Below are 27,075 nucleotides of genomic sequence, written 5' to 3'. Positions count from 1 at the left end.
GCAATTCCAGAAAACCATGTACTTCTGCTTCATTGACTATGCTAAATCCTTTGTGTGGATCACAACAAGCTGTGGAAAATTCTTAAAAGAGGTGGGAATACCAGAAAATCTTACCTGTCCTTTGAGAAACCTGTATGCAGGCCAAAAAACAACAGTTAAAACTGGACATAGGACAATGGACTGGTTCCAAATTGGGAAAGGAGTACATCAAGGCTGTATATTGTCACCCTTATTTAACTTATATGTAAAGTATATCATGCAAAATGCCAGGCTGGATGAATCGCAAGCTGGGATCAAGATCACCAGGAGAAACATCAACAACCTTCAGATCAGATCAGATCAGTCGCTCATTCGTGTCCGACTCTTTGCGACCCCATGAATCACAGCATGCCAGGCCTCCCTGTCCATCACCAACTCCCAGTTCACTGAGACTCACGTCCATTGAGTCAGTGATGCCATCCAGCCATCTCATCCTCTGTCGTCCCCTTCTCCACTTGCCCCCGATCCCTCCCAGCATCAGAGTCTTTTCCAATGAGTCAACTCTTGGCATGAGGTGGCCAAAGTACTGGAGTTTCAGCTTTAGCATCATTCCTTCCAAAGAAATCCCAGGGCTGATCTCCTTCACAATGGACTGGTTGGATCTCCTTGCAGTCCAAGGGACTCTCAAGAGTCTTCTCCAACACCACAGTTCAAAAGCATCAATTCTTAGGCGCTCAGCCTTCTTCACAGTCCAACTCTCACATCCATACATGACCACAGGAAAAACCATAGCCTTGACTAGACGAACCTTTGTTGGCAAAGTAATGTCTCTGCTTTTGAATATGCTATCTAGGTTGGTCATAACTTTCCTTCCAAAGCGTAAGCGTCTTTTAATTTCATGGCTGCAGTCACCATCTGCAGTGATTTTGGAGCCCAGAAAAATAAAGTCTGACACTGTTTCCACTGTTTCCCCATCTATTTCCCATGAAGTGATGGGACCGGATGCCATGATCTTCGTTTTCTGAATAGATATGCAGATGATACCACTCTAATGGCAGAAAATGAAGAAGAACTAAAGAGCCTCTTAAGAGAGTAAAAAGGGAAAGTAAAAAAGTTGGCTTAAAACTCAACATTGAAAAAACTAAGATCACGGCATCTGGTCCCATTCAGTTCAGTTCAGTCTCTCAGTCGTGTCCGACTCTTTGAGACCCCATGAATCGCAGCACGCCAGGCCTCCCTGTCCATCACCAACTCCCATTACTAGAAATCAAATAGAAGGAGAAAAAGTACAAACTGCGGCAGATTTTTGTTTTCTTGGGCTCCAAAATCACTGCAGATGGTGACTGCAGCCATGAAATTAAAAGATTCTTGCTCCTTGGAAGGAAAACTATGACAAACCTGGACAGTATATTAAAAAGCAGAGGCATCACTTTGCCAACAAAGGTCTCAATAGTCAAAGCTATGGTTTTTCCATAGTCGTGTACAGAAGTGAGAGTTTCTTCTCACAAAGAAGATTGAGTGCTGAAGAGCTGATGCTTTCAAACTGTGGTGCTGGCAAAGACTCTTGAGAGTGTCTTGGACAGCAAGGAGATCAAACCAGTCATTCCAAAAGGAAATCAAGCCTGAATATTCATTGGAAGGACTGATGCTGAAGCTGAAACTCCAATTTTTGGCCACCTGATGCAAACAGCTGACTCACTGGAAAAGTCTTTGATACTGGGCAAGACTAGGCAAAAGGAGAAGGGGGCAGCAGAAGATGAGATGGTTAGATATTCATCACCAATTCAATGAACATGAATTTGAGCAAACTCTGCGAGATGGTGGACAGAGGATCCTGGTGTGCTACAGTTCATGGGGCTGCAAAGAGTTGGGCAGGATTCAAGGACTGAACAATAACAAAACTGTAAAGCAGGTATAATCAGATTATAAAGCTGGAAGGGATTTCAATAACACCTTCATTTGACAGACGAGGAAACTGAGGCCAGGAGAAGTGAAATGAAATGAGCTGATAATGGCAGAGTCAGGACTAACATCATGCTGCCCAGTTTTATGCCATGCAATTTTTACTGCTACTCCTCCTAACCGTACTTCTTCTCCTGCTAACTGCTAAGTCACTTCAGTCGTGTCCGACTCTGTGCGACCCCATAGACGGCAGCCCACCAGGCTCCCCCATCCCTGGGATTCTCCAGGCAAGAACACTGGAGTGGGTTGCGATTTCCTTCTCCAATGCATGAAAGTGAAAAGTGAAAGTGAAGTCGCTCAGTCGTGTCCGACTCCTAGCGACCTCATGGACTGCAGCCTACCAGGCTCCTCCGTCCATGGGAGTTTCCAGGCAAGAGTACTGGAGTGGGGTGCCATTGCCTTCTCCGACTTCTTCTCCTACTAAGGTCTGATGATGGGGCTTCTGTACAAGGAACTGCAAGAATTATCTCAAGTATTCCTTACAACTACTCTTGTGATAGGCACGTTTAAATCTTTTATACATGAGAAAATTGGCATGGGAAAGTGGGTAAAGAGAGGCAGATGGTAAGGCCAATTTAGGAAAGGGGCTAGCTGCTAAATCATATTTTGAAAATGCCAACAAAAATTGGCAGTTGCCTTTGCCTCTGTTAAGGATTAAATTATTAGCCACTGAGGCCACTGACCTTCAACACATCCTGAAAGGAGTTCAGGGTGGAGATCAGGAATGAGGCACTTTGTGCTCCGGGAAAAACTGGGTATTTTCAGATTTTATGAGCCCAATTCTTACATCTACTCCTATCTAGAAAAGCACTAAGATCATTAATGTTGACATCAGCTCCTCTTGGCCAGCTGGAAGCCTCTGGCAAAACGTGTGCTTGACTTCACATATCCCTTTTCGCTAAAATCGTATGTAATACTGACCTCTCCCTGCCTCTCTGGGGGCAGTTTCTCAGAACTATCTGAATTGCTGTCGTCTCCTGAGTAATAGTCCTCATTTTTGTCCCAAATAAAACTTAACCTACAACTCTCATGGTTTTTTTAAGATGACAGAAAACTGGCAATATGTTTGGACAGAGAACTTTGGCAAAACATTCTGAGCTTTTCCTGCCATTCTGAACCTGCTGCCTTCCTTTCTTGGAGGTATTTTCCCTGTGATTTGCAAGAGTAGGGAAGTGTTGAAGCTTAAAGTTGTGGCATCTAGGATTCAATCATTTTTTTATTTTAGAGAGAAAAAAATTTTAGTGCCTACTGTATGTATTCCAACGATTGTACAGAAAGAAGTTATCTCTTTACAAATAAGTGAAAAATAGTAGCTTCAAGGAACATTTCTCGAGGCTTCAGTTCCTAACGAAATAAAATTTGAGCGCTGTCAGTGAGGACTACGTTTCCCGGCGTGCACCGCGCCTCCCGTAAGAAAAACGCCTTCTATCGCTGGGCGGGGACGCGTACCCAGGGGCGCACAGCAGCTCGGGGATTGTAGTTTTCTGGAGGCCCAACCGGGCCAACGGACCCGGAAGCAGCCACCGGAAGTTCCGGCCCTAAGAGGTGGAGTCCGGAGGTGGGGGTGCGGCTGCGGCGGCGGTGGCGGCGGCGGTTGCCGGGAGCCCGCGTTGCCGCCAGAGTACCGTAATATGGCGGGGAGGAGGAGGAGAAGGCGGCGGCGAACGGAGCTGTTTTCAGTCAGTACCAATTGAGCAATTTCCTTCCTACCAAGGCCAGGAGCTAGGGGAGGAAACCTGCCGGGGCCGTGGGAGAACAGGTGTGTGCCTGAGAGTGGGCTTGACTCAGCGGGTCTCGGCTGCGAAGCCGCCGGGCGGGCTGAGTTGGCGCGCTGTGGAGCTGAAAGGAACCCGAGCGCAGGGGCTTCCGGACCTCGAGCCCCTGGGAAGACTCAGGCTGTGTGGAGGCGGGTGCCCCGGGGGCCGGCGGCTTCGGTCGCAAAGGTGATGTTCAGATGCTGGCACCGCCTGGTGGGTCCTCGGGATGGAGCTTTATCAGAGGAGCTGGGGAAGGTGGGCTTGGGGCGCTGGGGAGACGGCAGAGGGTCCCCAGTAAATAAAATCGGACCAGAACTGGGGAACCGTCTCTTGTTGATAGAACTGGTTGGGCCATTTTTTTTTTTTTTTCCTGGCAAGGGGAGCGTCGCAGGGTGTGCACTGGCCATTTCTGAATGCCAGTTATCACCAGCTAAAGGGCCTAGGCGCATTCTTCACCCTGCGTTTGTGACTCTGGGGGCATAAGGAGAAGGATAGAAAAGCAAATTATCTTTATTGGCCCTCATGCTACTAGGTGGTTTCCACCCTTTGCTTCTACCTGGTTATAACCCCAGTTCCCTGCTCCTAGTTGAAGCAAATGGCAGGCGCCTAGAGTTTGACTTAATGGGGAGGGGTATAAACGCAGCAAAATGAGGAAGCTGAGGTTCCCCCTTTCCACGTTTTTTTTTAAAAATTAGTTTTTAATGGAAGGATAATTGCTTTACAGAATTTTGTTGTTTTCTGTCAAACCTCAACATGAGTCAGCCATAGGTATACATATGTCCCCTCCCTCTTCAACCCCCACGTTTTTAAGTTAAATTTGAATCTTATCAGAAACCAAGCACTGTCACTGCTGTCTAGGAATTCATAAACTAGTGGAAAAAAATAGTCGTCATCATTCTCTTCCTAATGAAAGTTGCTCCCATTCGTTGCTTTCTGCATGTCCTACTAATGAATCCACACAGAATCTCGTCAAAGCAGATACTATGATTATACCTATTTTACAGGAAACTGAGGCATAGAGATGGTAAGTGAAATGCCAAGAACATGCAGCTCGTGTGTGCCTGAAAAAGAAAGCTTCCCCTTTTTTTTGCCCCTTTGAAAAGACTGATGGGTAAACAAGTAGCTAGGATATGTAAACAGGACATGTTCTGTGTTCTTTTAACATTCCCTTCAGTGACATTTCTGATGGAGCACTGATGAGCAGGTATCAGAGTTGTGAGTCTATGGGGTTTGCAAAGAGGCTCATTGGGAGAAGGATCCTAGTTTAAATGGAGAAGACAGGCCATGTCTGAACTTGATGCAGCCAACAAATTATTAATTCAAGTGGACCAGTAATGCCTAGTGGTTAAGTATGGGGCAGTAGATTTGTGGTTTCAGTGGCCTTGTAATCAATGCTCCCTTAAAATAAAACCCTGTTGACAGAGGTAATTGTGGCATGAGAAACGGAGTTCCCTGTTGCTTAAGTATATAGGATTCAGGCTCTCGATTTTTAAATGGTTGCTTTGCAGTTTAGAGGTACCATTTTCTCTGGGAATAGGGTTATCTATGAAACTCCCGTTCTCTAAATTCCATTCTTCCTTGCTAGCTTCTTTGCAGTGTAGTCCAGTGTCTTCTTTTTTTGATTTACTTTACTGTTTGAGCTAACTATTCTGTTTATTCAATATTTTTATGAAGTGCCTCCTGTGTACAGACTTTGTCCTATGTAATGGGGATTCAGTGGTGAGCAAGACTGAGAAGGTACCTGTGCTTATGGAGATTACATTTTGGTGGAGGAAGACAGACAAAACCCAAGGAAATAAACAAGATAATTTCAGATAGGGGTAAGTGCTATGAAAGTTGGGAAACAGCAGGATAGTGTGATAGTGAATGACGCAGGGTTCATGCTATAGGGTCACTTGGTCATTTTCATCATCATGATATTAGACTTGTATTTGGATGTTTAATGCATTATTATAGGCCATGTTATGCGGTAATAATAATATATTGCTGTATGTCTGCAGTGTGTATGGCAAACATATACTGTTAAAGGGATGTGAATTTAACTTTCTGAAGCAATGGGGCATATTTATATGATGTTGAAAGAAATATAAAGCTAGTACCATAAAGATATTTTATTTCCTTAAATTTCCCAGACCTTCCATGCTTTGCTTGTGTATCCATTGGAAGTATATTACATTAATTGTATGAGTAATCTATTTTTGTTTCTTGTAATGCTGGATGTGTGGGTTGTGTTAAAAATTCTTTTGAAGTATTTTAGTAGAGAGGGGATCATTTAACTTTCTCATATCTTAGCTTCTGCCTATTCTAATTTTTAATATATAATGTGGGTTGAAGCCTAGACTAAATGAGGCCTGTTTTGGTTATCATGCAGTAAGCTGTTTTGTATTTTATTTTCTTGTTTTATGAATTTAAGTTTGCAATATAATCTCATTTATACGCTAGAGAACCAATTCTTTGAAATTAAGCGCTCAATTTGCGTAAATGAATATAGAAATAATTAGAATTGATGGGATGGTAGGAAGAAGGTTTGCTATTAATAAGACTACCAGTTTGTCAAAAGTAGCAATAGATCTTATTTTCTCATAATGTAATCTTAATTTCATATATGATTTTCCTTCATTTCCATTTGTGCTATTGTTTGTCCCAGATACGTTAGAGTACTAAATTTTTAAGTACCTTGAGGCTTAGGGCAGTATCATATTGTATCTTATTTCATCTTTGCATATTCCACGTCATGAATTGAATTTCACTTCCCTCTCTTTTTTTTTTTTTTTTGTTAATTGTTTTAAAATGAACACTTAAAGGAATATTATCGTATTAGTTTTTCAGTTTTCACAGTTCATATCCTTGTTGGTTATGAGTCCAGTGATAGCTCTCTTTCCCTTTCCCTTGCTTATTAAAGGAAACAATGCCAGACATAATACTGTGAAAACAGGCAATCAAATATTTAACACATGCTGGATGAATGAATTGGTAGCTAATCCTTCCTGGTTACCTTATATTTTCATAGCCACCATCACAGTTTTCCAGAAATTGTGAAATTACTGGACTGATTGTTGTAAGTAGTTTGGTGATGGTTCCATTTTTCAACTATAAAGTAGAATTAATATGAGGGCCAATAGATTCTGTTTTTCACTTCTGATTCGGCCAGTTATCATGGAGTCAAATTATATTCTTAAAGATACGCAAGTGATAGACTGGACTTTGTGGTAGAAGAAGTTTTGAAAGTAAATGTCTTTCTTATTTAGCCCCCACCCGCCTTTTTTGTTTTGCTAAGAAGGATTCCTACCTTTGTATTATATAGTTTTTCCTGTGATGTGTAGATAAGTCCTGCTGAAGAAAAGATAATATTGTTTTATAGTCTGAAGTTAGTTAGGTTGCATAGCATTTCTTTTCAGAAGGTTTCATTGCTGAATTCTTTGTGCCTTTCTAAATTAATCACATTTAAAGATTGACTATATACAAATCTTCATAAATATTTAGTATATGAAGCCAGGCTTAATTGGGCAGGGTCTTGAGGTCTTTTTTGTGCCCAAGAATTAGCTCCTGATTAGGAAAACAATTCTGGGAAGCCCAGTTCTAGAAATTGTGAATTCTAGGAATATTTCAGTGCCCTACAGATTTGCCAAATAAACTAAGATCAGCACATTAAAAATGGCTTTTTTCCCCTGCTGTAGTGTGATTGTGGGAAGATGGAGGAGTATGAGAAGTTTTGTGAGAAAAGTCTCTCCAGAATCCAAGAAGCATCTTTATCCACAGAGAGCTTTCTACCTGTCCAGTCTGAAAGCATCTCACTTATTCGCTTCCATGGAGTGGCTGTGCTTTCTCCACTGGTAAATGTTCTTTGATTTAAAAAAAATTTTTTTTAATAGTGAATCAGTAAGGTTGCTCACAGAAAAATAAAAGAAAGGCTTGTAAATATCTAAAAGATGTCTAACCCTTTTCAAAAGGAGAGACATGTTCACAGAAAAATAAATGAAAGGCTTATAAATACCTAAAAGATACTTAACTCTTTTCAAAAGGAGAGGCATAGCTTTTTTTTTTTTTTTTTTTGCATTCTGATATATGACATCCATTTAGAACTCAACACCAATACAGAACATTTTCATCACCACAGAAAGATCTCACATTCTTCATCCCAGTTATCAACCCCAACCATGGTTCAGATTTCTTTCACTGTAGATAGTTTTACCTGTTGCACACATCTTTAACATTCTGGTTCAGAACTTCCTGATTTTATGATATTTTTACATTTAAGAGAAGTAATTACATATTTATGATGTTTTTCAGCTTAATATTGAGAAAAGAAAGGAAATGCAACAAGAAAAGCAGAAAGCACTTGATGTCGAAGCAAGAAGGCAGGTTAATAGGAAGAAAGCTCTACTGTCTCGTGTCCAAGAGATTCTTGAAAATGTTCAGGTGTGTTATATAAGCTCTTTTAAATTATAATTAAGAAATCATGAGATAAGCATTGATGATAATTTTTCAGAAATATATTTGCTTTAGTAGTTATTTACCAATATGCAGTTGTGTTTGAGAAGCTTCGTAATTTGCAATATTCCATTTCAGTTACTCCAAAGAAAATTCACTTGCTTGTTAGTGATGCTCAGTACTTGAATCAGAGGGTATTTAGACAGTGGACCCATACACTGAGTATAGTTGCTTATTGTCTGTGTCTTATGACTCTAAAAACATTGAATTCTCAGTGACAAAGTGATAGAATTGGCCATTGTAGTTTACCTCTGAACTAATCAGTCTATTGACTCAGTGATCTTATTCTCATTCTCTGCTAAAGTAAATAACTGCTTCCAATATTTTTTGGTGAAAATTCTGATCTTAGATATACAAATGCAATTTAGATTACATAACAGAATTTTCTTGATGCATCTTAGATATAAATTGAAACTATTTAAACCACACATCTTTACCTTTTGCAGTTACTTTAGATTTGTATAAACAATTTAAGTTCTGGATCGTGTCATACTAAAAAGAAAAACAGCAAGTAAGTTAAATAATTTCTGCCGTATGTAGCACTGTTTTGCTGCTTGCATCTTTTAATTCTTTTATAATGTTAGAGGTTTGTGGTTCATGTAATTCATGCTAGATGATATTTCCCACTAACTCTACCATCCTTTCGCTGTGGGTAGTTGATGTTAATTTGTAAAGTATAATTACTCCTCATATTGAATTTAAAAACTAATGAGTAGCACAACAAGGGTGGGTTTTTGATTTATTACATATTTCCTATTTTTGGAACAAAACTGGCATATTATTCTTGGTCCATTGAGGGAACAATTCACATATATTACTAATGGAATTATCGTTGAGTTTAAAAACTTTCTCTACATGTACAATATAGAGTAGTGAATTAATTATGCAAGTAGAGAAATTTTATCTTACACAAGTAGCTTTCTAAGGTCTGTTTTACCTGTAAAATCTGTGATTTTGTGGTAGATTGTTTTTGTTGTTGTTATTTAAATTGTATAATCAAAGGCTTATTTTAGTGATGTATAAAAAGGATGGGTGCTGAATATCACGGATGTGTAATGTTTAGTTATTTTGAGGAAATAATTTTACTTAAACTTGTGAACACGTGTCCTGAGTATGTATCCCTTTTATTTTATTTCAGTTGTGAAGTTGTAAGTATATCTCACTGTATTGTTTATTGCAGAGTACCTGGAAACAATTGCATGTCTTGGGATTTGTAAGCTAAAATAGGAGTGCCATGTTGTCTAAGAAAAAAAACACAAAACAACTTAAAAATCTTTTAAAATTCAGGATTCTGGAGTCTGTATTCATAAGATAATATGGTGATGATTTTTGCCAGTTTCATGTATGCTTGTATAATCTTTACAATTATGCTCCGGGAGTTGGTGATGGACAGGGAAGCCGAGCATGCTGCAGTCCATGGGGTTGCAAAGAGTTGGACACAACTGAGCAACTGAACTGAATCTTTAGAAAACATCCTAGTTGACTTTTTATTTAAAAATAATAGATCCAAAATGTAATTTTATTTTTTTTTCCTGTTGAATTTTGTGTACACAATTGTTCTTTTTAAGTTTTTTTTTAATAAAGCTTTTAACTTACTTTGCTTGTTCAAAAACTCATTAGCAGGAAGTTGTATTAAGTAGTCATCAGTTAATCAAATTGGAATTTGCTTTAATGTATTGGGTTTTAAGTTAAAATTTTTATTTTTCAAGTATTAAACTACATAGCTGAGCTATCATTTACCACAAATTTGTCTCATCATACAGAGGGTTTTAGTTAAAATTTGGAGCAAGCATGTGGGAGGCAAGAGTCTTGGTACTGGATTAATGTTGCTTAATCAATATCCTGGGCAAGTTAGTCTTTCTTAAAGAGGAATCATTTAAGTAAGAAATTTAATTACTTGCTATTTATCTTACACATTGTTATCCTTAGATGATAGTTCTCATAGGAGAAGCAGTTGGTGATGTTAATAACATATAACCAGAAGAAAGTTATGGAAAACACTTCTATTCCAAGATTGAATTGCACATTGGTATATGAATATATATGTGTATGTGTATGCTGCTGCTGCTAAGTTGCTTCAGTCGTGTCCGACTCTGTGCGACCCCACGGACTGCAGCCTACCAGGCTCCTCCGTCCATGGGATTCTCCAGACAAGAACACTGGAGTGGGTTGCCATTTCCTTCTCCAATGCTTGAAAGTGGAAAGTGAAAGTGAAGTCGCTCAGTTGTGTCCGACTCTTAGCGACCCCATGGACTGCAGCCTACCAGGCTCCTCCATCCATGGGATTTTCTGGGCAACAGTACTAGAGTGGGGTGCCATTGCCTTCTCCCTTGTGTGTGTGTATAGACATGTACATACGTTCATAATTTTATTAGGTTATTTAAATGTTACTTTTTTTCTTTTAATCTTTTAATAAATAGTCCAGCATGACCAATAGATGCTTTTTATAGTAATTTGCGCTCCATATGATACAGAATACCATGGAAAAGGTTATCTGAGTTTTTGTTTGTGTTTTTAAATATTAGAATTCTGAATCTTCAGTTTCAGTTTTGCTTTAGAAAACAATGAAATCAAAGGCTTTTTGTGTAGTGATGAAATGTTAATTTTTATATTTCCTTTTTCAGGTTAGAAAAGCACCTGATGCCAGTGATTTTCATCAATGGGAGACTGAAACAGTTTACTCTAATTCAGAAGTCAGAAACTTGAATGTTCCTGCTACACTTCCAAATATCTTGCCAAGCCCTACTGAACACTCTACTTTAGCAAAGTTTGAAAAGATAACTGGAATTTTGCCATTGAGTAATGAGGATCGATTTAAATCTAATGGGATAGACTTAGCTAGGGACTCGGAAGAATTGAGTTATCTGAAGCAATGTGATAGTTCAAATATTAGCCAGGCAGAAAATGAAACTTCTTTAAAGACTTCCTCCACAGCTGCACAGGAGACACTTACTTCTGATGTTCTCTTTCCAACAAATGAAGAACAAGATCCATCACTTTTGGAGGAAGTTACTCCGGATCCCTACATAATGAGTCTTCAGAACCTGATGAAAAAGTCAAAGGAATATATAGAAAGGGAGCAGTCTAGACGCAGTCTGAGAAGTAGTGTAAAGAGGAGTGTTAACGAGAGTCATTCAGACAAAGAAAATGATGCTGTTAAAGTGACTGACAATGGAAAGGAGAAGTCCCAGTTGATAGGCAAACACTGTGGTTCAGTTATTCCTGACAAACCAAGCCTTAATAAATCAAATGTTCTTCTCCAAGGTGCTTTCACTCAAGCAAGCAGCATGAATACATCTGTTTTAGGTAACTTTTCTAAAGTGGACATATCTATACGAACTGGCCATTCCACTGTTTTAGAGACTGATTCTAATTTCCAAGGCATTCCCACTTTTGTTACTGAAAATAATGTTATCAAAAGTCTTACTGGTTCATATGCCAAAATACCTAGCCCAGAGCCAAGCCTAAGTCCTAAAATGCATCGAAGGCGTTCTAGGCCATCATCAGCATGTCATATACTTATAAATAACCCAATAAATGCTTCAGAATTAAGTCCTAAAGGGAAAGAACAGGCAGTAGAGTTAGTTGTTCAAGAAACTGATGAAAAAACAAATGTACCTGAAACTGTGCCAGAGTTACCGGTTGATTTAGCAGGAGTTTGTTCAAGTAAGGTTTATGTCAGCAAAAATACAGAAGCCATACAGGAAATGGTTTTAGGTAAATCAAATCAGGTATGTCAACCTTCAGGTAATCAATTAGAAAATAAAGTTATTCATGGACTTGCTATCATGGAAGGTCAGTTAATATCTGATGCGAGAGGACTGCACAGAATGGACAGTACATGTACTGCAGGAGAAGGATTGCATGAGCCATATGCCATCAGAGAGAGTGTTCTGAGTCAAAACTTTGGTACTGTGAGTGGAGTGAAGTCAACCAATGTGTTAGAGAAAAACTGCAACTTACAGATGGAACTGAACAAGTCTTATGATGTAAAAAACCCATCTCCTTTACTGATGCAGAACCAGAGTACCAGACAGCAGATGGATACCCCTACAGTGTCCTGTGGAAAAGAACAATTTTTGGATAACAGTTTTGAGAAAGTTAAACGGAGACTTGATTTAGATATTGATAATTTGCAAAAAGAAAACTACCCTTATGTTGTAACAACTGGAATAGCTGAACAGGAAAGGCAACATTTGCCAGAAAAAACATATTCTAAAGGATCTGTCTACATCAAGAATAAGATGTTAGAAAGGAGTTCCAAAGGTAAGAAGGCTTTGAAGTGTTTAATATCTGCCAAACAGATGGCATCTTTAATACTTTTAATTGACAATATGCAGAATAATAATAATTGTCTTCACCTGTTCAGGTTACTTTCATTTATCAGAGAGCATAATTAGCTACAGTGTATTGCCACTTGATAGGCTTTCTTAAAGGATTTTCTTATTTAAATTATAAATCTTTCACAGTCCATTTAGTATTAATAGAGAATATTGTTAATGACTGAAGGAAAAAGTTCTTGCATGAAGCATCATTCATAGTTTTAATCCATTGTATTGCTGTTATGTCTTCCTTTATTTTCACCAATATTCCTTCCAATATTTTCACCAGTTTGCCCTTTGATTTGTAATGAGATGCTTATGCAGTTGGCCCTTTGAAAAGTGAAAGTGTAGTTGCTCAGTTGTCTCTGATCTTTGTGACCCCATATGGACTGTATCCCACCAGGCTCCTCTGTTCATGGAATTCTCTAGGCAAGAATACTGGAGTGGGTTGCCATTTCCTTCTCCAGGGGATCTTCCTGACCCGGTGATTGAACTTGGGTCTCCCGCCTTGCAGGCAGATTGTTTACTGTCTGAGCCACAAGTTGGCCCTTCAGTAAACACTTTAACATCAAATTATTAGAGAAAATAGCACTGATAGGGCTCTGTGAGTAATGTTTCAAGAATGGTATATTTAGTAGTGAAAATTATTTCAAAATTTCTGTTGCATCTAGTGTTATATTAACAGCAACTTGTTAAAACAAGTCTTATTACACCTTACTTTGTTGTTATGATTCATAATTCTTCATTACTGGTAGTAAGACTTATAAATCAAGTAAATTAACTTTTTAGACACAGACATTTTAACTAATGTGATATATAGCTTCCTGAAAAAAAACTATATTCTATAAAATTGCACACTAAAAATAACAAAGTTTATCAGAAAAATAGAGTTGGATTGGGGCAGATCCTTTAATGCATGTGCAGCTTTATCAGAACTCTAATAAAGAAAACAGTTGATACTTGAGAAGCTGGCTTGGCTTCTCTAAATAGATGACACAACAGGCTAAGGCTGTCTTGGTGAATACCAAAAGTACAGGGACTAACTAAGTGGCAATTTTGGCATAAGAGGAAGGCCATGTGTGGGAGATCAGGCCGGTCATGGAGGCAGCTGGGTTGCTGTTGTGGTGGGCATGGGAGGCAGCACAGTGTGCTGAGAGCTGCCCATAGCTTGGCTGTCTACCTTGGGGACACCTCCCAAAGAGGGAGCCCCTGGACAGGCGCTCATTTATAAGTTTTTAAGGTAGAGCTGAATGGACTCCTGCTTTTGGCTGAGTGGTTAAGTGGAGAGCCTTTTTCCTTTCTTGCTGAGAGTTAACTATTCTACTGCTTTTCCAGCTCCCCCTCTCAACCTATAAAAAATTGCCCGTGTACAAATGCCAATTGTTATAGCTGAATAAAATGGATTTAGGAACAAATTATTGGAATACTACAGGAGTAAGACAAATATAATTATTTTCAATGAAAATCATTGTGTATTTGAAAAGGATTCTTTGAATTTAGGGGAATTACAGTGGATCCCTGAATATCTGTGCTACGTCTGTGTAATACTTGGTATTTCAACATTTCAGAGTATCTCACCACTTTCTGTTCAGTAAGTTGCATAGTCATACTGATTTAATATATTTTTTAGTAATTAAAATGTATGGAATTTTAGTATTTAATCTTTTTTGTAACTTTATACTGAGTAGCTTTACACTATCAAAGCATTTATTTAAAAGAAAAATAAAGCACAGGCTAAGCTATAATACTAGAGACTCTGGAAAAGGACAAGAGTGAAGAGAATAAATGGAGGTGAGGTGCACACGAGAACCACATCTTGAAGTTCACTGGAGTAAGGAGAGTCTGGATGGAACGTACAGTCTTGTCTCCATCAGTTCAGATCATGAAGGGATCTGTTGAATAATTGGGTGAGGGTGATAAGATACAGACCTTTAGTAACCTGAAATGAAAGGAGAACAAAAGAGAATGTGGTTCAGAATGGTGATCTGGCTGTATCTTGATTGTACTATGTTGGATCCAGGAATATTCTCTGGTTAGAAGCATAATTTAAACTGATGGTATAAATCATCAGATATTACTAAATTTTCAATTTGAGGGGACATGTTTTTTTTCAGAAGGCGAGGAGATACTAAAAAGCAAGATATTAGCTTTTGAAGAAATGCGGAAGAGACTAGAAGAACAGCATGCCCAGCAGTTATCACTACTCATAGCTGAGCAGGAAAGGGAACAGGAAAGACTGCAAAAGGTGAGGAATTAAAATGTAGAGATATAGGGCTGGTGAGTGGAATTTTGGTCATGTAGAGGATATTTATATTGTTACTTATGTGTATCTTACTCTAAGGGGGTCATTGATTTTGTTACATGGATGGTATTTTTATTGCCGGAGTATGAGTTACAATATTTAGATGCTTATCTAAAAGTAAATGCATAATCTATCAAAAGGATACTTAATTGAATCCTTGATTCAAAATTTTTAATATTTTAAAAGGTATTTTATAAGTAGATGCTGAAATATGCCTTCTGTAAGGGTATATTAGAAGAGGAAGGACACTTGTTTTAAGATTATTACGTTTTAGAATTAGTTAAACAAATTGTCAGTTTTATTTGAGGGAGGAAAACCTAAAGTAATAATTTGCTGATAATCATACATACTTTTAGCTAAGCCTAAAATGATACTCTTTGGAGATGTAATTAAACAAAAGAGCCTACCACATTGTAATAAACTTAATCTGCAGGACATAGAAGAACAGGAGAAAATGTTAAAAGAGAAGACGATAATTACAGCAGAAGCCTCTGAATTGGACATTAGCAATGCTGTGGACTTAGAATGGAGAAAGATAAGTGACTCTGGTTTACTAGACACAATGCTGTCTCAAGTGGACTCACTCCATACTTCGAATTCAAATAGTTCTGGTAAATATTAAAAAATCATTTAACATTTAAGAAAATTATCCTATACTAAGATATTTTGTTTGGCACACTTTAAAATTGTACCTCCTTTCTATTAGTCATCACATGTCCAACCCGCTGCTCTTTGCCAGCTGCTTACTAACTGATGAAAAATGAAATGATAGCAGCAAAGACCAGTGAGCAGGTGTTCATGAAGAAAAGCCACCTTAGCAAGGAAAATATCAGGAAATTTGACTCAGAGCCCAGTCTTTGTTCACTCATGCAGCAGGTGATATTCTTCAAGGGAAAACTCAGTTTGCTATCTCCTGGGTGATGTTGAATTGCATCTCATTTCCCAGCCCCAATAAGAGCTTATCTTCAATTATCCTGAAATGCTCTTTGTGTTGAAAAGATCCATCTGGTGTATAAGCTTGAAGTCCATAAATATTTTAAGTCTGCATGTGGATCAATTTCAGAGGAGTTGTTATTCTTAATGAGTGTCATGTTTATTTGGACGTTCTGTGTATTCTAATTGTTTTGACATCAAATACAATACTATGTGTATGTTTCTCAAGGTTTCACAAGTTCTGCCCTACAACATAGCTTTGCTTCTGCAAATGAAGTACCATTCTACCTCTGGGGATCATCAAGTAGTGGCTTGACCAAACTCTCAGTAACAAGGCCTTTTGGAAGGGCCAAAACTAAGTGGTCTCAGGTGGGCAAACTTAATGATATATGCATGCATGTTTGTCTTTCTTTTAAATTTTATTTTGTTTTTGGCTGTACCATATGGCATGTGGGATCTGGCATGCAGGATCTTGTTTCCTTGACCAGGGATTGAACCCAGGCCCCCTGCAGTGGAGGCACAGAATATTAACCACTGGACTGCCAGGGATGTCCCTAATCTGTCTTTTTTAAAGAGCTACATTATCTTAAGTTCTAGTTCTACAAGTGAACCATAAATATTTTGTGATACATCAGAAGCTTAGCTTTTATTAGATATTAAACAACACAGCAAACACATATAGAAGAATTTCATATGTACAAACTATTCATTGTAATAGATAAGAAAACAGTCTTGAGTATAATGTTCAGGTTATTAAATTGTTGTGTCTATACTATTTCTTCTAGGTTTTCAGTCCAGAAGTACAAGCAAAATTTAACAAAGTAACTGCAGTGGCAAAAGGATTCCTTACTCGTAGGCTTATGCAGACAGATAAGCTGAAACAACTTCGACAAACTGTAAAAGTAAGAGGATTGTGTACATTGTATTGCATTTCCATCTCAGTTTCTATCAGTGTTCTGACACGGTTGACAATTGAGTTCAGTACTTAGGCAGATTAAATACTTTCAGTCCCTTTAAAAGCTTAAATTTTAGAAATTGATTGATCTCATTCAGATAATTTTTAAAAATAGGTGAATGAAGTAGGTTGTGCATTTTTTGTCTCACTTTAAAGAGGGTGCTGTTTGACTTCTGATGTAATAGTTTTATTTGCATACATACATTTGTTTTGACTGAAAAAAAGAACACAAACTCCAGTGATCATGAAATCTTCCTAGAAAAATGAAGGAGCGTTTCTTTTTTCAGGATACTATGGAATTTATAAGAAGTTTTCAGTCAGAAGCACCTTTAAAGAGAGGAGTTGTTTCAGCACAAGATGCTTCTCTTCAGGAAAGAGTGTTAGCTCAGGTAATGCATGTGTCCTCAAGGCTCTTAGGAAATGAAAATGTTTTATTTCTCTCCCTTGATTGAACCACTGAAAGTAGGTTTCAATTAAAACTTTAACCTTTTTCTTTAAGAGTACATAATATTACTGACCTCTAACCTCATCTTTTTTAAATTGGTATAATATTTTCTTCTTTTGAACTTAGTTGCGAGCTGCCCTGTATGGCATTCATGACATATTCTTTGTAATGGATGCAGCTGAAAGAATGTCTATTCTACATCATGATCGAGAAGTTCGCAAAGAGAAAATGCTCAGGCAAATGGTACGTTTCATGATTTTTAAATTAGTGAATGATGAAAAACACATTTCTTTCCTTTACACTCACAAGATACTTCTCATAGCAAATATGTGGGTTTTCCTCCCACACCAGATCTCTGACACCAGCTGGGTGTCCTATGATTCAGTTCAGTTCTGATACCATCTACCTGGTGTCAGTGTCAGATGCTACAAGATAGGGAGGCATTCATATAAGACTGCGCCCCTCTTGAGATGCCAATCTCAGGTTCCATGTTGTATTTCTGACCAATTGGCTATAAATTGGGGTTCCCATGAACACTTTCTCTACTCTGGTTTGAAAATTTTTCTAGAATGGCCTACAGAACACAGGGAAACCTTTGCTTACATTTAATGGTTTATTATATAATAAAGGATACAGTAACAGATAGAGATGAAGAGCCAGAAGGAGAGATGCACAGGGTGCGGGTGGAAGGGTCTTGAGAGCAGGAGCTTCCATCCTGTGGAGGCTGTGCGCCACCTTCTCAGCATAGGGACGTGTATTTTGGGTTTTTATGGAGGGTTCATCATGAAGGCATGATTGATTATTGACTCAATTTCTAGCCTCAGTCCTGCCCCAGATGATAGGGGGTGAGACTGAAAGTTCTAAGGCTATAATCATGTTGGTCTTTCTGGTGACTAGCCCTTATCCAGAGACCCTCAGGTTTATCTTATTAGAACAGAAGGTGCTTTGGGAAATTCCCTGGCAACCCAGTGGTTAGGGCTCAGTGCTTTTACTGTCAGAGCCCAGGTTTGAAAAAAAGAAAAGAGGATGCTTTTGTCACCCAGGAAATTCCAAAAGATTTAGGAGCTCTGTGTCAAGAACCAAAGTCCAAGATTGAACATTAGGAAAAAAAGATGATCCTGTCACTCAGGATATTTGATTACAAGAGTTTTAGGAGCTTTGTGTCAGGAACTGGGTTCAAAGACCAAATATTAATAGGAACTAGGGGTATATTTATTTATCTATAATTACTTCACAATGAGGTGGTTCTGGGTTTGGAGTCATTGATACTAAATATCATTCTTTATTGATTTTAGCACCCTTCCTACAATTCTTAAAACACAGTTCTCAGGATTACCAAAAATAGTTAAATCTGTAGACAAATTGAAAAGAAACTGGTAAAAGGATTATATACTGTTTTGTGATTAGGTTTTTGAATTAAGCATGGCATGCTGCTTGGATGACTCATTAAAAAACTATTGACTGTTCTTGATTAAATATCCTTGAAACTATCATGTGCATAGTTCCTCTTTTATAAATGAGAAATAGAAAACAGGCTCCAAATTAATTTGAAATACAGTTGCTCCTTGAACAATGTGGGGGATTAGGGGTGGCCCACTGTCAAAAATCTGAGTATAACTTTTGACTTCCCAACAACTTAACTACTTACTAGCCTACTGTTGATCAGAAGCCTCACCAATAGCATGAACAATCAACACGTATTTTGTATATTATATGTCTTATATATTGTGTCCTTACAGTAAAATAAGCTAAAGAAAATAATAGAGTATATTTACCATACTGTACTATATCAATACCATAAATTTATGTTGTTTGTTTACAAGATGAATCCTGTCTTGCAGTACCTACAGCAGTATTGTCTTTTATGATACAAAACACTGAAGATGCTATATGTATTACTAACATTAGACATAAAAAATGAAAAGATAACATGTAACATGAAGAAGAAATTCATGTTTATTTACAGGTATAATGATTCATGCATTGATAATGAAGAGACAGCAATATGTTTGATTTCTGGGAGCCTAGTATAATCACTGTGATTACTTCATAGTAGACTGGCCTGTACACTAAATAATGTGCTGCTGTGCTGTGCTAAGTCGCTTCAGTTGTGTCTGACTTTTTGTGACCCCATGGACTATAATCTACCAGGCTTCTCTGTCCATGGGATTCTCCAGGCAAGAATACTAGAGTGGGTTGTCTTTGCTGTCTTCCAGGGGATCTTCTCAACCCAGGGATCAAACCTGAGTCTCTTATGTCTCCTGCAATGGCAGACGGGTTCTTTACCACTAGCACCACCTGGGAAGCCCACACTAAAGAATAAATCATTATAATTATGACCTACAGTGTTACAGTTATGTTCATAAGACAGTATTGGAAACTGTTAGCCTTTTTCCTTTTTTAACACCATTTACCTGTTATGATATGCTGCAGTTGAAAGAGAAGAGAGCAGGAGGGAGGGATAAAGAGAGAGGCTGGCATATTATATGGTAATGTAACTTTGAAAGCAAAGTTATAAAACAGAAAATAAACATTAATTTTATGTGAAATACTCACACCTTATGCTTATAAGGATAGACCAGTAGATACATATATTTTATGCATTCATGACATACTTAATTTTTTTGGACATTTCTAGGTTATACAGTTCATCTTTGAGTTTTTAAAAATTGTCACAAATCTCAAAAAAATTTCCAATACATTTGTTGAAAAAAGTCTGGATATATGTCACCCGGGCAGTTTAAACCTGTGTTGTTCAAGGGTCAGCTGTATATCAGAGTGTTGGAAATCTGTGGTTTGAATCAGTGATCTTAGTGGGGTTGGCAAAAGAGAAACAAGCCAAATTTATATTATTGGGGAAAATAATTTTAATTAATTTTGAAAAATCAGATTGTTTCAATTGTAAAGACTAGGTTAAAGTTCAAAATGTTAGTAAGAGAAGTCTTTCCATACAATTTGAGATCATCCTATACTATAATACAGTGGTATTACTGATACCACTAGAGCTTCATGTTACTTTTGTCTTAAAGGATAAAATGAAAAGTCCACGAGTGGCTCTTTCAGCTGCAACACAGAAGTCTCTTGATAGGAAGAAGTACATGAAGTAAGTTTTTCATGCCTTGTCACATTCTAATTTAATTATTATCAGGCCAATTGATTTTAATCATCTGTTGGTTTGTATTTTCAAATTAGAAATAAAGAACAGTTGACTCTTCTTTAACTAGGGTGATAGAAGTTCCCTTGTATAGAGAGTTTTATTAAAATCAGGTGGTAAAATCTGGTTTTATCAGTAGATAAATGTATTAATAAAGTATGTCAGCGTCAGCTTGTATAATTGATAGCTAATCAAATAATCTTAAAAATACTTAATCCTTATGTTCAATGTTAATTTTATCTTTTAAATATATTCTTTTTCAAATATTCTAAAGACTTCATAGTGGGAAAAACTTAATGCAAAGAATATTCTGAAACTATCCTATTAAAACTCTTCTTTCTTGAAATTTGTCTTTAGTATGCTTATTACAGGTCTTCCAGTAGTGTACCAACTTTGAAATGATTTGTTTCTCTCATCCTGTATCAGATTTGTAATCATGTATTTTCTCCCTTTCTAAAAACATTATTTGTATGTCCTTATTTTTATATTGTGTTAGGGCTGCAGAAATGGGAATGCCAAGTAAGAAATTTCTGGTTAAGCAAAATCCTTCTGAAACAAGGTGAGAAAAATCACAGTCTCACTGAGAGACTTTTTTAACTTTTAAGGGGAAGAAAATTTTATAAATCCCAAGCCTTTTATTAGCTTTGTTCTCCTTTACATCAGTAAATCTCTCCCTGTTGAGTTGGAGGCTGAGAGGGTCAGAATCCACAGTAATACCTGGTCATGTGCAAGGTCATGTGTCAGACCAGATGTTCCTGGAGCCTTCTGTAGGACATAGAAATTTGAGCCCCATATGTCTTTGAGTTCAGTTTGCAGTCTCAGGGGTCTTGGATATTTACTTTAAAGTCTTAGAAGGTTAAACTTAACTGTGACCTGTTTTGTGCTCTTACAAGAGTGTTTTATTTCTTAGATGTTTGAAAGGAAAAATTGGCTTTTGTAAAGTACACAAATAAATTATCTAAAAGCACAGGGTTAATACTTATGTTAGATATCTCCTGATAAAAAAAACCAAAGTTTGGCCTCTTGGTGAGCATTTAAGCACCAAATTAATATGCTTTAATCACTTCGTTTTCCTTTGTGGTAATTTATAGACCAGATCATTGCATAGTTGACTTCTTCCTCACTGTTTCTTTCATCTATTGAAAGACAATAGGGGAAAAACTGAATTTATCCTGTTGATTAATTTTTATTTACTTTGTCAACAGAGTCCTTCAGCCAAATCAAGGACAGAATGCACCTGTTCATAGGCTACTGAGTAGACAAGGGTAAGAATTCAACACACATGGGTATTTAAAAATATTCAAATCGAGATTAGATCTGAGAGGGAAAAATAACATAGTGCTTTTTATGTAAAAGATAATTATTTTAAAATGTGATCTTTTTATAGCATTAGGAAGAGCTTTTAATGTTTTGTTCAAAGATAACCCTTTGGTGTACTGTTGTGTATTATATTTTAATTATCATCTTTTGTTGGTGTGTTTTTACTTTTCATTTCATACCATTTTGCTCATTAAATATTGTAAACATCCATATAGTACGTTCAGCATCACCAAAGTGATTCTCCAACAAAGCATAAGCTATAGTTTAGTGGTTATCGTCTCCTGCTGAAGCAAAAGTATAGTTTTCTTACTGTGCGCATGCATGAGACTTAAATTCTCTTCAAGCTTATTTGTGCTTTGAACAGTTGATGCAGTATGGTTGCTTTTTTTGAATGTTGAACATTTAGAACTTAATGCAAGTGACTTATTAATTTTTTTATATTCAATTAGAACCCCTAAGACATCAGTGAAGGGGGTTGTGCAAAATAGACAGAAGTCTTCACAGAGCAGAGTGCCTAGCAGAGCGCCTGTTTCAGGTGTGTAACAAATTCCTGAAACCTGTTCGATAGAAAGACGTGCACAAGCTGCCCCATAACGCAGGCCATACCAGGGCGATACGGTGTCTTTCCTTGCCACCATAATTTTGGCATATTCACAGTCGTTCTCACTGGTGATCATTTGTGTTAGTATCTTATGGCAGTCAGGAGATCTTAGTAAAATTGTGGTTCAGTGTAAATTCCATGAAGATACTATGTATTTTTTAATTTGAAAAATTTGTAGAATTATACACACTTAATTCAGAAGAGTTTTTATAAATGAGTAAAATATAATGATCTATCTAAATCTGTGCATGTCTATTCAGTTTTGGGTCAGTGCATCCCCCAGGAATATTTGTATCTGCACATAAGGGGAAGAATTTTTCCCTCTGACTACAGGGTCACATGTGAATATGCCAAGTGTGAGGGGGTAAGGGCTTAATCTTTTGCTCAATAAGAAGCTTGAGCTAAATGTCTTTGTATTCATTATTTGAGAATTATTTAAGGATTAAACAAAAAAATGTGTTTTGAAATCCTATTTATGGTGGCAGAAAGACAAATTCGTTGTTGAGCTAATGCAAAACCTTTAAGCTAATGTTTTAATGTTTTTAGCTACCTTTGTTAAGACACTATGATAAGCTCACCAAAAATTATGTGATCCATTAAAAATACTTTCAAACTGTTTTGCTTTAACTAGACTGCTTTCTAAACTTTTAAAAGAAATCTAATCACCAGGCAAGGAAAATTAAATCTTTAACAGTTCTAATCTTCCTATTAATATATTTTAGAGCTTTTATTACTAAGTGATTTCCTCCAGATTAGGAGGGAACAAGCAACAAATTTTTTCATGTTATTCACATAAGTTCAAAGAAGGAACAAGATATTGATTACAACTTTGAATTGATTGCTCACCTTTTGCATGTATTAATAGTGAGTTTAATTCATAATGTTGAATATGTAGATAATTTAAAAGGTCATCTTTTGGAATTCACTGCAAGTGACAGTCAATGGAGCTGTTTTAAAGGGATTAGAGAGTTGAAAATCCTGCTTATTCCAGAGGTTGGATCAGCTTGTTTGAAAGATAACCATTTGGACCAAACACCAGATCTGTTGCTTGTGAAGTTTTGTGAAATTTTAAGACATTTTCAGTTTTTTATCATGTTAGCATTAAATAATTTGATAAATCTAGCTAGTTGGCAAGTTATTGAAGAATAAGTTTTGTTTTGCTTAGTATTATCTATTCCCACAGTGACTACTTTCCATATTCTTTTCTCATGCATTTCATCTCCACTATTTGTCACTTGTGAACCTATAAGAAAAATAGCAACTACTGTTTTCTTTTCAGTAATACGCAACAGTATAAGGGATGAATAGAAAGTCATTGCAGTTAATGTGTACAATGAAGTTCAGTACTTAGAACTATTGTGGTTAAAAATATACTTAACCCTTAATTATACATGTTCATTCAAACATGTATAATTAATATGTATCTAACAAGTACAAAAATTCTCTCCTGTTTTTTCCTAAAGATTTATTTATACATGAGTGCATATTTAGACAATTGAAAAAGACTAAAGAATTTTATCCCTTTACATAAACTGAAAATTTCTGTTATGAATGACTAAAATTCTGTGAATCTCAACACAGGGATCCATAGTTGCTTTTGAAAAGACTATTCTGTCTTCCTTAAATTTTTAATGGCCTGGATTATGTTTCAAAGAAATTTGAAATTATGCATTGATTTTACCTACATTACATGTTCTAATAAAAGAACATACCTTTTATTAAGCATTTTACAGAAAGTTCAGTTTTGTTATAATAGACTATCAATCTCTCAGCTTGAAGTAGAGTTCTGAGGTGTTTGAACTGCAGTTTGTTGCAAAGCAGTTAAAGTTGTTGATAGTTTTTACAAACTAAATTGCAATCTCTGATCTCACATATTTTAAGACATTTGTTTTATGTCTTGTGCTTTAGAGTTTATAGTGAAATTCAAAAACTGCTGATTAGAGTAGGAGACAGTAATGCAAAATGGTTAAGTAAAATAATGAATCAGGTGGAATTGGGTTCTCAGAGTTTCTACTTCTTACTCTGTTGTTTATACAAGTGACTAGTACCCTTAAAATAGTATAGCAATTTTGACCTAATGATTATTTTACATAAGGATTAAATATGTTAATATGTTTTGCTTAGTTCAGTGCCTGGTACATAGTGAGCAGTCATTAAATGGTATTATAGAAAAACCCACACTGAGAAATAATATTAGTTTTGCTCTGTTTCCAGGAGTATATGCAGGAAAAATCCAAAGAAAGCGGCCAAATGTTGCGACAATTTAAGAAGACAACATTCATTAGGATAAAAACGGGGGGAAAGGTTAGGATCCATATTATTTTTCCTGCTCATGATTTTTTATTTAACTCTGGCCTCTGTTTACACAGGCAAAGTGATGTCAAAGGGCTGAGAAATCATCTGGATATTTTGGTCTCTTTCTAACCACCTTCCCCCTCCTCAAATTTTCCTCTTAGTATCAGTTTTTTGTTGTTGTTCAGGCACAAAGTTGCGTCTGGCTCCTTGAGACCCTATGGAATATACCCCCAGGCTTCCCTGTCCTTCACTGTCTCCTGGAGTTTGCTCAAATTCATGTCCATTGAGTCAGTGATGCCATCCAACCATCTTACCCTTTGTCTCCTCCTTCTGCCCTCAGTCTTTTCCTGCATCAGGGTCTTTTCCAATGAGTCTGCTCTTCAGTTTTGGGTGAAGACAAATTAGTGCTTAGTAACTGACTCATTTTTTTCCTTAACCTGTATAAGTTTATTACTCAGGTGTCTGTTGAGAACCTTTTTGTAAACTCAAAGGACATTTGGGTTTATTTCTATAAAATATTGAAAAGGTGTGATAAATTATAAATAAGTTCTGAAATATAAAGTTCATTCATCTTAACACACTATTTGATAAATTAGATACTGTTCTGTTTGAGAGGAAATTATTGCAGAAGACTGTTTTTCTTTTGTTTTATTACTGCAAAAACTCTGATTAATCTCTCATATTCTTGGATTTATGATGTAATCTCAAGGATAACACACTTGCCTGCCTATTGTGGTCTACCTAAAATGTCCCACAGAAGTAGCTGGGTGTCATCATTTTGGTCACAAGTGTACATTCTTCTCAAAAACTAGTTGTCTTACAGAAATGTTAGGCTTAATGTACGTTACCCCAGTAATATCAGAAACATTTCTACTAAACTATGAAATCTGTTGAGGGTAACAAATTTGGGGAAGATAGCACAATCTTGAATGTAGTAGTGCTTAGGAATGAATGCATTATTAAATCTATTTCTGTAAAATAGAATAACATGTTGCATGCAGTTACATTTTCTATTTAGTCTGTTTATTTCTTCATACTCTGCTTTTTTTTTAGCATGCTTGATTTAGGAGAGGAATAAAGGGCTATCTAATATGATAAATTCAGATTTTCAAATGGGATGATAATACTCTAGTTGAAAGGCTGCATTACATGAGACACTTATATTTAAGGTTTTTCATCACTAACATATTCATTTAAAATATAAACCAAAAAAGGTTACCAAGGGAACATGACTTTATAAAAAGAATGTCGTTGTTAATTTATCAAGCCATTTCCAAAAGGGCTTTGTGCTTCTCACGTAAAATTGGGAACATTTATGTGTGCATTTAATCTTTCTGACTTGAATATTAAAAAGATACTGGTATTCTGAAAATGCAGACTGTATGTATTCTTAATATTCTCTTAAGGATTTTGAGATAAGGATGGTTTTCTTCGATTTTCCACTCCTTTTAAAATTTAACTTTTCCATCCAACTGTAGACAGAAAATTGTAATCTACTCTGGGTGTAAACTTGATTTTCTTTATTGAAATGTATCATTTATTTAAGGAGTGAATCAGAAAATTAGAAATAGAACACAGTCAAAAACGTCTGAATTACCAATTTATATTTTTGGGCAAAGTATATCAAAATGATCTTAATATGATAAATTGTGCTTTATCATTCTAAAAACTCAGGATACAGATTACTTATTATCATTGTGGGTCTTTCCAGTATGAAAGATAGATGCTAAATGTTTTGTGTACAGTAATGCAGATTGGCTATAACAAATAGTGTGTTTCAGAGAAAGTTAAAACTAGTTTTGGATTAAGGATGCAGAACTTGAGTTTTTTTTTTTAAGGGTAAAGCTTGCATGTTTTACGAATTTTTTAATGTTCACAGCTTTTTCTCATAAAAGTGCCAGACATTGTTTTGTGCTTTTAATGTGCTTTTTATTTATATATATTATTTTTATTATTTTTACTTTGAGTGGAATGTCCATTAATGTAAATTATATTTATTTTTATACTTTAATTTTCACTAGTTTTGCTTCTAGGCAAAAGGCAAAATAAATTTTTCATTGTAAAAGAAATTTGGTGTGGTTTTTTTTTTTTTTTTAATTACTAAAGAAAGGACTTTTGAAAAGTATGTGACCAAGACATTAATACTTTAATATGGTGATTTTTTACAAGACCCATGAAAAATATGTCACACTGTTTAATATGTAACCTGTAACAGTGCTTAGCCCAGCATCTGATTTTACATGAATTGGACTTCTCAGAGGGCAGAAGTTTACTGGAGCTGGAAATGTCTTCAGCTGGAGCTGAGCCAGTGGGAGAGAATGCTAAGGTTGAAGCTCACATCAAGCTGCTAATTTTGCAGTGTTAAGACTCCAACTCCTGATGCTGCCTGACTGTCTAATGTGAGGATAATCCAATGGTCCTTGTTTTTACCTCTTATTGAGAAGATACTGTGATAACCTGCAAGGCAGTGTGAGAAGAGCCCCTCCTTTTTCCTATGGCTACCCTTTATTCTTGTTTATTTCATATATTGGGAACAGTGAGATGGCTGGGAACTCTTTA

General features: G+C 36.6%; 1 protein-coding gene across 8 annotated transcripts; it reads left to right on the top strand.

Moving 5' to 3' along the window:
• Positions 1-3,481: 3,481 nt before the first annotated feature.
• On the top strand, positions 3,482-26,585 carry CCP110 (centriolar coiled-coil protein 110). Of its 8 annotated transcripts, none has more exons than XM_044935566.1 (17): positions 3,482-3,700; positions 5,373-5,518; positions 6,709-6,756; positions 7,376-7,531; positions 7,989-8,117; positions 10,814-12,455; positions 14,626-14,756; positions 15,247-15,424; positions 15,976-16,115; positions 16,532-16,648; positions 16,989-17,090; positions 17,273-17,389; positions 20,176-20,249; positions 20,797-20,859; positions 21,506-21,565; positions 22,070-22,155; positions 24,436-26,585. In XM_044935566.1, exons 4-17 carry the CDS (start codon positions 7,391-7,393, stop codon positions 24,486-24,488), a joined length of 3,033 nt encoding a protein of 1,010 aa, XP_044791501.1. In that variant the 5' UTR covers positions 3,482-3,700; positions 5,373-5,518; positions 6,709-6,756; positions 7,376-7,390; the 3' UTR covers positions 24,489-26,585. The 8 variants fall into 8 exon arrangements, with proteins under 8 accessions (XP_044791501.1, XP_044791500.1, XP_025131505.2 ...); XM_044935565.1 differs by having other exon boundaries at positions 6,601-6,756; XM_025275720.2 differs by lacking the exon at positions 6,709-6,756 and having other exon boundaries at positions 3,482-3,620.
• Positions 26,586-27,075: the final 490 nt, after the last annotated feature.

The sequence above is a fragment of the Bubalus bubalis genome, chromosome 24, assembly GCF_019923935.1.
Source record: "Bubalus bubalis isolate 160015118507 breed Murrah chromosome 24, NDDB_SH_1, whole genome shotgun sequence".
NCBI classification, from domain to species: domain Eukaryota; kingdom Metazoa; phylum Chordata; class Mammalia; order Artiodactyla; family Bovidae; genus Bubalus; species Bubalus bubalis.
The sequence above is the reverse complement of the archived record's forward strand: the minus strand, read 5'-3'. Positions and strand labels throughout refer to the sequence as shown.

What these genes read in the sequence shown, in the direction of transcription:
- CCP110 (XM_025275720.2), top strand. Translation starts at nt 7,391, where the DNA reads ATGGAGGAGTATGAGAAGTTTTGTGAGAAAAGTCTCTCCAGAATCCAA. An exon ending in GTTAGAAAGGAGTTCCAAAG is followed by an intron (nt 12,456 to 14,625) that starts GTAAGAAGGCTT and finishes GTTTTTTTTCAG; the next exon opens with AAGGCGAGGAGATACTAAAA. An exon ending in AGGCTACTGAGTAGACAAGG is followed by an intron (nt 21,566 to 22,069) that starts GTAAGAATTCAA and finishes ATATTCAATTAG; the next exon opens with AACCCCTAAGACATCAGTGA.